The sequence below is a fragment of the Carica papaya genome, chromosome 4 (assembly GCF_054855325.1).
Source record: "Carica papaya isolate Zhongbai chromosome 4, ASM5485532v1, whole genome shotgun sequence".
Classification (NCBI taxonomy): Eukaryota; Viridiplantae; Streptophyta; class Magnoliopsida; order Brassicales; family Caricaceae; genus Carica; species Carica papaya.
The window spans coordinates 26,557,944-26,571,272 of NC_142312.1; the positions used below are offsets into that span (position 1 = coordinate 26,557,944).

The 13,329-nt window shown below is 32.3% G+C and overlaps 1 protein-coding gene across 1 annotated transcript; it reads left to right on the top strand.

The window, feature by feature from the left end:
* Positions 1-1,532: 1,532 nt before the first annotated feature.
* On the top strand, positions 1,533-10,423 carry LOC110810891 (ubiquitin-conjugating enzyme E2 36). Its single transcript, XM_022037202.2, has 8 exons — positions 1,533-1,694; positions 1,983-2,010; positions 2,201-2,287; positions 3,533-3,591; positions 9,215-9,256; positions 9,345-9,418; positions 9,890-9,987; positions 10,129-10,423. The coding sequence occupies exons 1-8, from the start codon at positions 1,659-1,661 to the stop codon at positions 10,164-10,166; spliced, it is 462 nt and encodes a 153-aa protein (XP_021892894.1). The 5' UTR covers positions 1,533-1,658; the 3' UTR covers positions 10,167-10,423.
* The last annotated feature ends 2,906 nt before the right edge of the window (positions 10,424-13,329 follow it).

A 13,329-nucleotide genomic window follows, 5' to 3' on the forward strand; every position in this document is an offset into this window, starting at 1 on the left:
TATGATATATTTACTATCATGACTAAAATTAACTGGGGAAACCTAATTCCAGGTTTCAAATAGCATACGTATATGTATTATATAATACATGTATGTATGTATATATATATGAAGAAAATAGGATGGTGGCATTGTGGGCCACATCTACCATCCCAAAATACCATTCTCGGAGTTGGCGTTAGAGCAACGCGAGCCCGAGCTGCCTCCTATCTTGACTTTCAAAACCATGTTGTCTCTATTATTCTTATTATTATCAATGATAAATTATTATCGTTATTATGGATTGGATGAATTACCCGACAACACAAATGTAATAAACCTAAGATATTTTTTAGAATAATATACCTAAAGTATTAATAAATATATATATATATTATATCAATAAATTAGATAAATATAATTAGCATATATTATTATGGGTTGAATTTGATTTGAATAACTTATAAATTAAATAAAACATTCAAAAAATTTAACTCATCTTTTATTTAGAGTAGGTTCGAGTCTACTTTTTACAACAACAAATTGGATTCTAATTTTAGAAAAATTTGTTTCGAATTCATCTTGTGCGTAGAGGATTACCTTTTAGCTTTATATGTACTATTAATTGTGGTGGTTGATTACGGTTAGCTCTTCGCCTTACTTATTAATTTTAGTGATCAAAACTATCATATAGTTGTTTTGTTATTGTTGTTGATATAATTTTATATAGTTAACTGATAACATTTTTATATTCTCAAAAAACTAATGTAAGAAAAATTAGTAAAATATAATAATATTTAAAGTGACATACAGAATTTCATAAATATAACATGTTCAATTTGAGTACAAAAGTAACAATATTTATTAAATAATTGAAGGGTTTTAACAATAAGAATTTTTAATTCAAGTGATGAAACTATTGCAGAACGTATAACTTTGATTTATGAATCGAGATTAAAAGCTAACAAGTAAGATATGTTCGATAATGAAATGATATATAAAGATAATTTTTAATTATATATATATATTTTTCTATTTTTGAAATAGGTTTTCTTTCAAAAATAATTTTAAATTATACATGTTTTTCATCTATTCTCAAATCGTATAATCAAGCCGCAATTAAAAAAAAAATACTACATCGAGATGCTAAATCTATTCATTTAGAAGAGGCCCCCGAATTTCTTAATCTCACTCGGTCCATCCATTCATCGTATTATAAATATTTTAATCATTTATATGAATTGATGTGATTATGATTTTGAGGGAAAAAGAAATAAATCCATACAAGTTTGGATTTTAAAACAATTTATTAGAATACGGTTTAATGATTAAATAAGAAAACAATATTAATTTAAAATAACCCAATTTATTATGATTATGAGAGTTATAAGAATAAAATTATTATTACTATTAAATAACTAACCATATCTAAACTGCTTGTGAGTTGGAAAATTAGACAGTTTCTGCATTTCTAAAAATTATATTTAATTAAATACTTTTTGAAAATGGTTGCGTTTGGGCATTTTAAAACACAAGTAATAAAAGCCAACAGATTGGGAGTAGTTTTATTCTCTTCACCGGGATAAAAGCCTCTCCCTCTCCCCCCCTCTCCCTCTCTCTCTCTCTCTCTCTCTTAAAAACCCTAACTTCCCGTTGTCTGCAATCAATCTCACTCAACAATGGCAAACAGTAATCTCCCTCGAAGAATCATCAAGGTTTGTTCTCTCTATCGTCATTCTTATTCTCGATCCCCTGCACAATTTTCCTTTGATCGCTGGTCCTGTTTGGTTCCGAAGAGAATCGGACGATTATCGATACAACAAAAACGTACTTATTTGATTCCCCGCCTCTCTCTTTGTTTATCACTGAATTTCGTTAAGTTATCAGCGCGAGGATCGTTGTCAGGGACTAATAGTATCATTTCTTGGGTCATTTCGTGTTCCACTTTTTCATTTTTATGCCGCGATTTTCTTGTTAACTCTGTCTTTATTGTGATCCAACAGGAAACTCAACGTCTCCTCAGTGAGCCGGGTATTATTCTTTCTCTTTGTCTGGGGTTTTAGTGGGCTTTGTTTGTTTTCGTTAAGTTATTTCATTAAAAAAGTACGATTTTTACATGTCACAATTTACTTGGATTTGCAATTCTTTTGGGGTTTTCTCAACGTTAAAATCTCTTTTGAGAAAGAAGGGGTTTGATAAATTATTTGATCCGCTAATACAGCACCGGGAATAAGTGCTTCTCCATCAGAGGACAACATGCGATATTTTAATGTCATGATACTTGGTCCTACACAATCACCATATGAAGGTAGCGTATCTATGGATGGATTTTACCTTGCTTCATCTATTTTAAGTTTGAAATTTATGGTTCATTTTGTTTGTATCATTCACGGGATCGCTATTTTTAGCTGTAAAATGATTTGTACTTCTGTTTCTGAAAAAGAGTATATAGGCATATAATATGCAACATGTTTTGAGAACATTGTTCCTAAAGCACGTTTTCTTGTCATTTTATTCCATTTTCCTCCTTTAAAAAAAATGAACCGGCTGGTTTTGTTCTGGTATGTATATATGTATATTTTTAACTCAATGAGCTTACGGCTTGAAAGTAAATGTTTGATATATCTGGTGCAAAAATGGGAACCAAAGATGAAAAGGCAAATATGTAGGATTCGTGAGGGGTAATTAAAATTTAAGTAGATGTTTCTTCATGCTGTCAATTCTTTTTTCTCCTTCTGTGGTGTGGAAGACGCGGACTTAGTCACAGAGGTATAAATCTTGTTGTTGATTGGTAATATTGACAAATCAGAAAACAGATTATCTCATCTTGATTCGGTAGTTAGATTTCATATATTTGCATACTCCACCTTATTGATTTTTTTCTATACGAGTTTTGAATCTTATTGCTCTAAGAAAATTCTCCTGCTGGTCATTTGTCTGCTCAACTTCTTCGAAGATAATCTCATTAGTAATCCATGTTTTATCACACTACAGTTTTAATTTAATTGGCCTACATTTTATAGTGTTAAGGAAAAATAAATAAAAAGTGTCGCGGGGCTTCTTAATTTTCTATTAATTCATTTTTAAAGGACATGGACTAATGTCAATCATTTTTATGGTTTTGGTAGCATCACCTAATATATCTTAAGGACTAATAGGATGCAGGAAGATGCTGAAATGCACCTCTGAGCCAAGTAATCTATTTTCTTTAGGCCCGTGTGGAGTGTATTATATTATGAAATCCAGACCGCTTAACTTTTAGAAACTGCTTCGGCGAAGAATGGTCTGTAGGAACTTTGATAAGAGGGATGATATTGTCCAATTGCTTTCTTTTATGGTAGTTTCTGAGGCATGCAAGTTCGATTATTCTTACTGTTGTTAGGCACTGTTCTGTGTCCTCTTGTTACTTGGCCGTTATATTTTAGGATTTTTAGAGTGAAATGTGCCTTTTTCCTTTCTCTCTTGCTTTTTCAAAATTATTCTATAATTAATTGGCTAGCTATGTTTCGTTTTCTGATGCATATATTTGTTTTTGCATGTTTCTTTTATTTAGGTGGGGTTTTCAAATTGGAACTCTTCTTGCCTGAGGAATATCCTATGGCTGCTCCCAAGGTACTTGAACTTAAGAACATTCTGTTGGTAATTTGACTATTTTGGCTTTGGGAAGTTATTTTGATTTATTTGGTTTTGCTTTTAACATGAAATATTTGCTCTAAAATATTTGGTGGATGTGCTCATTAGTACTTGGATATATATTTTTGTTTGCTTGAGTTTCAGTTACTTTGGCCTTTAAGCATATAGAAGCAAGGGGTGGAGTCTCTAGGGACACTTGTATTTTAATGGGTCAGTTAAACCTTAATCTGAAGTTTATCCAGAGTACAAGTGACAGAGCAGCTTTCTTGGGATGTGGTCAATAGTAATGCTGGGTTATTCTAATACTTTATTTGTGTAAATTAAGGAAAGATCTATGAAGCATTCCTAGGATATCCAAAATTATGTTTTGTGTGCATCACTGGTCTGTGATCCTTATCTATATATGAAACCCACATTAATTGTTATTTAATTTGGTAAGGACTTGTAACTTCTAAAATTGTTTTTGTCTGGCTGTTTGTCCAAAGTTTCTATCAGAAATGAGCACAGGTCATTTACTAATTGTAGAGAATACCTTTCTGTCAAGACGAGGCAAGATTTGCCTTGGTTATGGGCCTATTTTGCTTACAATTTGAAGATGTTTGGTTGATTGATTTGGATAGGTAAGAGAGTCTTACCGTATCCATTTAATGTTTGGAAGAGAGAATAAAGTGGATTCACATGACCCCCGAGCTTCGAATAATCTGTTTAAACCTGATGTGGAGCTAGATTACTATAGATGTGGGGTCAATAAAGTGCAAATTAAGAATAACGATAAATGAGTTAGAATTATTAAAAGTATTATGGGGTCAACATCATTTTTATTATGGTTGTTGGGGTCAAAATACATTTTATTATGTCCAGTATAATAAAATTACCAAACCTGTAATAAAAAAACTATCTTTCACTAAATAATTGCATATTCTATTAGAGAATGAACACAAATCACCAATTAATCTAGAGAATACTTTTTCATGGAGACGATGGCAGACCTGCCTTGATTATGGGCCCTTTTGCTTACATTATACATTATGAGGATGTTTGGTTGGTTGATTGATTTATTTGGGTAGCGTAATAGAGTCTTACTGATGCGGAATCTGAGGATCAAAAATTACATAAAGAACCCCACATATACATTTAGCATAAATAACTTAGAAGCCTAAACAAGTCCTCTCTACCAAACTCGCAACTAATCTGTAATTGAGAAATTGAGTGATTGAGACGAAAGAAGAAAGAATGAATAAACACAACAAGATAACTTGATAAGTTGACTCAATTCTTGATGCAACAAGAAAAATAAGAATTTTCAATTGTTAAAGTTCTACCAAAGACAATGAAATTCATTCAAATAATTGAAGTGTGTTATATTACATTGAAAAAAAGATATTATAGGCTAAAACATCTGGATTTTGTCAAATGATCATAATTAGATGATTTAAGGAAACATGACGTAATTTAATGATTTAGAGAAACATGGTATTATATGACCTAGGAAAACATGGTATTAAATGACTTAGAAGAATATAGTATTAAATGATTTAGGGGAACATAATATTAAATAACCTAGAGAAAAATGAACTAAGGAAACATGAATATAATTTAATTATTTAGGAAATTACCAAAATGATCCTAAACATTCATTCTAAATTCTGCCCACACAATTGGACGAAATTAATGATCTTTGGCTTATTTGATTCTTCAAATAGTTTACATGTGCTAAGTTCTTGTTGTATCTATCTTTGTACAAAGTGTTGAAATGTATGTTTTATCTTCTTGGTTTGAAATCTTGTAATTAGACCAGCTGACATTGTAATATCTTCTTCAAGCTTCTCTTTGATGCCTTTTGGACCCATGTCTACATCACTTACCTATCCATTTAATGTCCAGAAGAGAAGACAAAGTGGGTTGACATCATCCCCGAGCTTCAAATAATATATTGAAACCTGATGTGGAGCAAAACTTCTTTAGACGTAGGGTCAATAATTAATTTATAACGATAAATGAGTTAGAATGATTAAAATTATTGTGGTGTCAACATCATTTTTATCATGGTTGCTGGGGTCAAAATACATTTTATTATGATCAGTATAATAAAATTACCAAACCTGTATTATAGAAACTATTGTTTATTAAATAATCACATATTATATATATATATATATATTGGGTATTTTGAAGTACTTTCTCCTGTTTGGAAGCAGCAGTACTAGCATATTTGGCTTTATTTTGTCATTATTTGCTTATATTTTTATTGTTTTGGTTATCATTTGTTACTATTGGCTTTTGACACAAAGCCCCTGGCTGACAATCAATAGCCAAAGTGGTAACAAAATGATAGCCAATTGGTGACAAAATATTTCCGAAAATTGTGAGGTATTGGTACCTTAATAAAATATCTTGAGTTACAGAAGAAAAACCTTATTTTGGAAAAACCCCTTTTTAAAGGAAAAATTAACTGTGTCAATTGGCCCCACTAAAAGCTATGAGGAGCTACCCCTGATTTGGACCTCTGTCATTAGCAGCCACATATCTAACCCATGTCTCAAACTTCAGCCTGTTTTTTTGCTATATGAGTCACCAGATGACCTCACGCCCAGCTCCTAAGCAGCCAATACCACTAGTTCTAAGCCTTCCCCTAACCCCCATTGATACTGCCTCATGACCACTGATTCTAGGCCTCCCCTAGAATTCTTAGTTGCCACAGTCATCCTTGCATTTTCAATTTCATTGTCAATAATTGGATCCTTATTTTGACAGCCAAATGATTTTTCCTTCTTGTGTTAGTCATTTGGTTTCATAAATATCTGATGGGTTCTTAACAATAGTGTAGGATTATTGTCATGTAATCTCTGGGGTGGAGATGAGATTGAACTTCTACTCATTTTATTAGTATAGATATTAAATGTATTTTCCTTAATATAATGTAATAAATTTAATATTTTAACTGGAAAATATTTTCAACATATCATATTACTATATTTTATTAGTATTATAATGTATCACATCAATACACAAGTATATAATAAATGTTATTACAGTTATTTTTTCTTTTCTACTCTCCTAATAAATTTAGTATATATTATATTATTGATTTGTTATCTTATTATATTTTATAGGTATTATATTAATTATACATGAGCATAGAGTGATATTTATTTTCTTTTTTATACTGTCCTACTCACATTTTTACTAATTGTATAACCAAACAAGTAATAAAACAAGTGTCTTTGCCATAGGTAGTTTATTTTAGTAGAATAGTTATTTTCTTTTTTATGCTGTCCTACTTACCTTTTTACTAAATGTACACCAAATAAGCAATTAAAAAAAAGTCTTAGCCATAAGTAGTTTACTCTATCCAATTTGACTTCCCCACACCTATTCAAATTGCATGACATATCCTACCGATGTTTATAGGTTATGTTGTCAAGTTATGTTATATCCCATGTTTGGCCTGTTTGGCAGCCTTGTTTAGAAGTGAAGAAAGAAAGCAATTCCATAGCTATTAAAAGTATGGATACATAGGATCACCTTGCCTCAAAGCCTTTTTGCCAGGAAAATCGCCCAGAAAACCCTCTATCTCCAAGAGAAAGCCTTGTAGTGTCAATTCTTTTAGGTTTTGGAATTCCGTTAATTGTGTTTAAATTGGGGTGTTCATTTTTTTTGAAGTAAAATAAATTGTGTTGTTCATAGTCTTGTTTTTTGTTGGATGTATTCATGTAATTGAAATTTTCAACATTCTCAAGTATGTTTTTCAGTTGGCTTTTAACCTGAATCAGCCCGTCTGGCACATCTCACCCAAAGACAAATCTGCATCAGATGACATGAGCTATGCCTTCTTGACTGCAGCCCTAATTTTTGTGCTAACACTTTTTAACAGTAAACTGTAGCTTGGGGGTTGGCAGATTTTGTGTACTTATGTTTTTGCTAATGTACAGTTTGTTGTGATCGCTTCTTTTATGTTTCCTATTAGGGTTTCTATTCATGTTTAGGTTAGTTTAAATAGGGAATAGATACTCTAATTTCTTTCACGACAACTGAGAGCTATATCGAAAGAATTTTCTCAGCAGGACTTCTGGATGATTTGTGATGTAATCAAATCCTCACCTTAAGCATGGTGCTTAGGAGATCCTAGGCATGTGGGGAAAAGTATGGCAAGTGGTAGTGTCAAGAAACTTGAATGATTGGGAGATCAGTGAATATGATGAATTATTGCACATCCTCTCCCCTGTTATGCTGGACGGTGTTCTTGACATTCCTCAGTTGAGCTTGGTATCAAGTTGGTCTTCACAGTGAAATCATTCTACAAGAAGCTGTTTAAGCATGAGAAAAAGGGGTAAGGTACTGGTCAATGCTTGCTATCTGTGTAAGAGGGCGAAAGAGACTTGCAATCATTTCTTGCATAGTTTATGGGTTGCTTGATATTAATTGGGTGATGGCAGGATCAATGAGGGAAGAGTTGTAGGCTTGGAAGGGCATTGTTGGTACCAAGAAACAAGTGGAGGTTATTTAACTTACTATTCTTTGGATGGTGTGAAAGGAAATGAATAGAAGGGTTTTTTATGAGGTTGAAGATGTTGATGGTTTTGATATTCTTAAGAATAGATAGTTCCAGATCTTCGGTTTTGTTTTAAAGGGTCATCCTAAGTATTCTAGGGAGGATTTAGCGAACCTTAATTGATTTGTAAGTATTGTACATAGACAGCATCCTCTTTGTGCCTATATCAATATAAAGTTCACACTTTTTATTTTTTTAAAAAAGATCATAGGTGTGATATCTAGGTTTGATCCTAACATGAGCATGTTTATTCTCGTATATTGCAAGACATAGTACCATACGAGGCATGATGTGGTAACAAAAAACTGATCTGTTATGTGCATTGATTATGAATTTGGTTAGGTTGTCTTTTAGATTGGGACATCCTTCTAAACTTGACTTATGATGTTGAATTTTTTAAAAGATCTTTTAGAAGCACTTAAAATAAAATACATTTTTCCTAGGCAAATTGAATTGAAAATGAATCTTTGGACCTTTTTAAATGTTGCCTAGGTAAATGATTCGTATTTCATCCTAGAAAATGATCTCCGGAATTGACATTTCCAATAACCGTTGTTTATTTTCAAATTTTTGCATGGGTTGATGCGTTTGCTTTGTCATTAAAAATTTGTTTCTAAATGTATCTGATTTGGGTGATTCCAAGCCGTGATCTAGCATTGTAGAATATAGATGGATCTGTTTTATATATCCTAAAACATTATCAAACTCAAGATGTCTAAGTGGAAAGGGCAAAAATGGCTTGAGCTTGTTATGGAGTTGTCATGTTCTCGTGAGTCTGGCATTTTTAAGGCATTGGGTTTTTAGGTGTTATGTAAAGGAAAATCTACTTAGGCCTGGGGCAGGTATTGAGCAGAGTTGGTAGTTCACTTAGAACAGCATTTGAAGTGATTCTTTGGCTGATTCTTCATCTCTTTCCTAGTTATGTTTTTTTCCACCGGTGTGTTTTATTCTGGTTTTAGGTTTGCATTTAAGTTTTCTCCCATAATTTGATTGACTGTTTCCTCAGTGTGTACGTAGTACTTTATTTTCTAATTATTTTAGTTGTAACAGGTTCGATTTTTGACCAAGATATATCATCCTAACATTGATAAGGTTTGCTATGATCCTTAAGTATTCTATATTTAATCTTCACTTGTAACTCATGGTTCTTGCCTTCTATAATATGAGTTTCTTCATGCAGCTTGGAAGGATATGCCTGGATATTCTGAAAGACAAGTGGAGCCCAGCACTCCAGATACGGACTGTGCTTTTGAGGTATCATTAGATGTAATTTTATGGTAGTAGAGTGTAATTTATGTCTTAATTTATTTTCTCTAAGATGGTAATTGTTGACTGAAGAGGAAAGGACTGTGTTTATGTGGTTTTAGAAAAATTTCACGAGAGTCACATTTTTATATATGTGGGAAAGCAAAAAGTTGATTTTAAGCGATGTGGCCATAAAAACTCATTTGCTGAAGGAATGTCTAGTATGGCACAAACAACTTTCAGTGTAATATTACTCGTTCTTGGGTTGTCTGGTAACTGGCAACTTGTTAATCTCTATTGAGGACTTTGGTTACCTTAATGAAATCTGTATAGACTGTAAATATCTTTTGTATATGGGTTGACATCCCTTGATGCCTGTAACTAGTGAAATACTTATATTTTTTATTTCAGAAAATAAGAAATATTACTCGTACTTGATCTTTTCCTGGTTGACCTTTTTTGTCTTTTTTGTGATTCAAGTATTCAAGCGCTTTTAAGTGCTCCAAACCCAGATGATCCACTGTCTGAGAACATTGCTAAGCACTGGAAGACGAATGAGGCAGAGGCTGTTGAAACAGGTAAAGTTTGTAATTAGCTTTTGCGTAAGTTTCTTAAACGTTATTACCTGGCTGCTTTATATTAGAAGTCACAACTAACAAGTTTAATTCTGCTGTCCATTTTAATTGGCGCCATGTATACACGCTCACTGAATCCTGCAGCAAAGGAATGGACCCGTTTATATGCAAGTGGCGCGTGATAACTTGGTTGGAACTCTTGTCTTTACAAACATTTCAAGCAATGTATTGTATTCCATGTGGATTTCAAATGCAAAGTAGAAGAATGTTGAAACAGAATTTTATTTTCAAAAGCTTCCGGTTTACCGCCTGTTAATTGTTTTCTTCTCTTGGAAGTCTTGTCATTGAATACTATGATTAGATGAGACAAGTTGTTCCGTATAGTTCAGTGCTAAACGGAATATTCTAAAACCATATAGTAACTATGGAATTTGTGAAACCATGGTGTGAATGTTGTGAATAAGTTTTGTTTTTTGGTGGTATAATGTGAATAAGTTAGTATCTCCTACTCCTTGCTGCCTCTTATTCCTTCTCTTTAATTATTGATGTCGCTCGAAGTGGAACCATCTTATGACCATGTAGAGAGTAGTCTTTTGTGCGTGTATGCTGCTCTTAGTCACATATAGAAGGATGAATACAAGTTTGTCCGAATTCTGATCAAAGTTTATATTTATTTGATATAGTTGAGGATGAAACTGCCTAAGGACCTGGTTCGGAATTGGATCAGCTGGTCTAGTTTGTTATAACTATGGTTCAGATTTTTATTTAGACCAAAAAACCTGGTTCAGCTCATGGCTGAGCTAGTACCACTAGGATCTTTGGTTATTGAGTATTTCCAGGTAAAAAACAAAGAATGGCCATGACTTGTTGTTATTCATTGTTATGTGAATGATTCTGAGGTATGAAACTTACTTTAATTAACGTCGGAGTTGTGAGGTTTGTATGACTTGTGGTGGTTGATCTCTCTGAGTCGTGGTTCCCTAAATTCATTACATTCATGTCTTTAAGCAGAGTGGGAACATAAACCCTAGTGTTAACAGTTGATCAATTTGAATTTCTTATAAGGAATCTCCTCTGCACGCAACATGAGAGCTTTGGGATTCTCATGTGGGAGGGGATGATAATTACTTCCTCAAAACGACTGAGGACGAAACTTCCAGTCTAATTTCTCCCACTTATAATATTTGAAAATGACCACTACGTCCCCGTCAATTCCAAAAGTATAATTTTACCTTGCATGCCAAGTACCTTATCATTTTTCAAATGTTGTAAACACACACAAACACATATATATATATATATATATATATTATAAAATGATAATCAGCTTGAATGGTCGCGGCCGGTAAAAGCTTGTAGCAGCAGAGCAACTTCGTCTTGAATAAATAAAACCCCAACACTTGAATTATATTTACTATCTAGACATACATACATGCATACATATATATGTGTGTGTGTGTGTAAGGCCAAAATTGATCGGCAACGGCTACATTTGATTTTTGTCCAATCATCATTTAAATTACATCTTTTATCGTACGCCGTACGCCCCCCTCCTAATTATGCACGATGTTACTGTACTTTCTTCGTAACATCATTTCGCTTTCTACTTTTTGTTTTTTCTAAAAAATAAAAACTTTATTATTTTATGGATTAAATAGTTTCTGTTGCTCATCCCTTCTTCTCCATGCATTAACGGTGGCACGTAATGAACATAAATAATGCAAATGTAAACAAAATATATAAAAACCTTGGAAATTAATAATTTTATAAAATAAAATTGGAAATATATATATATTATATTTTTTAATTTTTTGGCTAAATTGTTTAGAATTTTTAACTGATATATTTTTTCTAACTTTTTTCTCTCTTTATTTTTTAATATTGGGAAATGATCTTTTTTAAGATAGCCTTTGTAAGAGGCAAAATTTTTTGAATTGGGGTTGATAGTGGTGCCTTATAAAAATGATTTGGTTTCTTTTTGAGATGTTGGAAAAAGTCAGTCGCTAACTTGTTCTTGTCTTAAGCTCTAGATAGATAGGATCAGTTAAAAACTTGTAAGTAAACCAAACATAAGATGAGTGTGGGTAAAAAAATTAAAAACTTGGAAACAAGTATGAATTAGATATAAATTTTATAATTTATCCACTTTATATATATGTTATGCTCCATATATAATAATAATAAATTTTTTAATTTTACTTTTAAGTTAATTAAATTTTGATTGATAAATATTTAATGTTGTATATTTATAATATTATTTTATATTTACTATTGAGGATTATATTTAAATATTATTTTTAAATATATTAGTATTTGTAATTAAAATTATTTAAATATTGTGTATAATATTTTTTAAACAGGTACAAAGTTTTACTTGTGGGGTGAGTTTAGGAAAATAAATTTTTACCCACTTTGGATATGGAGTGAATATAAGTTTATATTTTTATTAGCAGAGCTAAGTATGAAAATTGATGATAACTGATGTACTCCTTTCATACTCCTCTGTGCCCATCTCTATTGGGAGCCAATCTATCATCTTTTGTGACATGGTATTTGATTTTTGATAAAATGGAGAATTAAAAGTTTGTATGAAACGAGTGCGGATAGTATGAATTGTGTCAATTATTAAAAAAATTTTATGAGGCAATTTATAAGATCATAGTAAAGTGCATTCAATATCTTGAAAGCCAATCTATTTGCCAAAAAGAGAGGAAGAGTTAGGGTTAAGTGGCATTAAGGAAATGAAAATCATCTCGTTCATTGGTTAGGGTTATAGTTTGTAGGTTGGAGAGCTTAGGAATTTGAAAACTAATGTGTGAAAAATAAATGTAACGCATAAAATAGAAGTTCTTTTAGCATTCACTGAAAAGAGAGAGTTTCTGATTATAGAATATCTACACGTTTAGAGGCTGCTAATGTTTGTGGTTTGTGTGATTAGGGAGCTGGTTTAGTTGACCATGTTTTCTTGCTTTGTAAGTGGAGTTGGAAAGTGTAGGTGACTTGTTTTTAAAGTGGAGGGTAGTTTAGACAGCTTCTAAAACAGTTAGGGGTGTGTTTAGTGTTTGGGGTTCTTTGGGGATGAACAAAAGATGACGAGGTTTGGGAGTTTTTAGACTTGATAAAACTAAGACCAGCATGATGAGTTAAAGGCTTATATTCTTGCCTCGGAGTATATAGCTGCTTTTGTGCGAATGCCTACAATTTTCATAGGTCTTCTCGACTATTATTTAAAACGTCAAAGAACGATTTCTCTGGCTGTTCTTATCTTAACTGGGTTGGCAACGGATGTTTTCTCTAGTTCTGGCCTGGCTTTGCTGCTATCTATTATTTTCTTGTGCTTTTCTG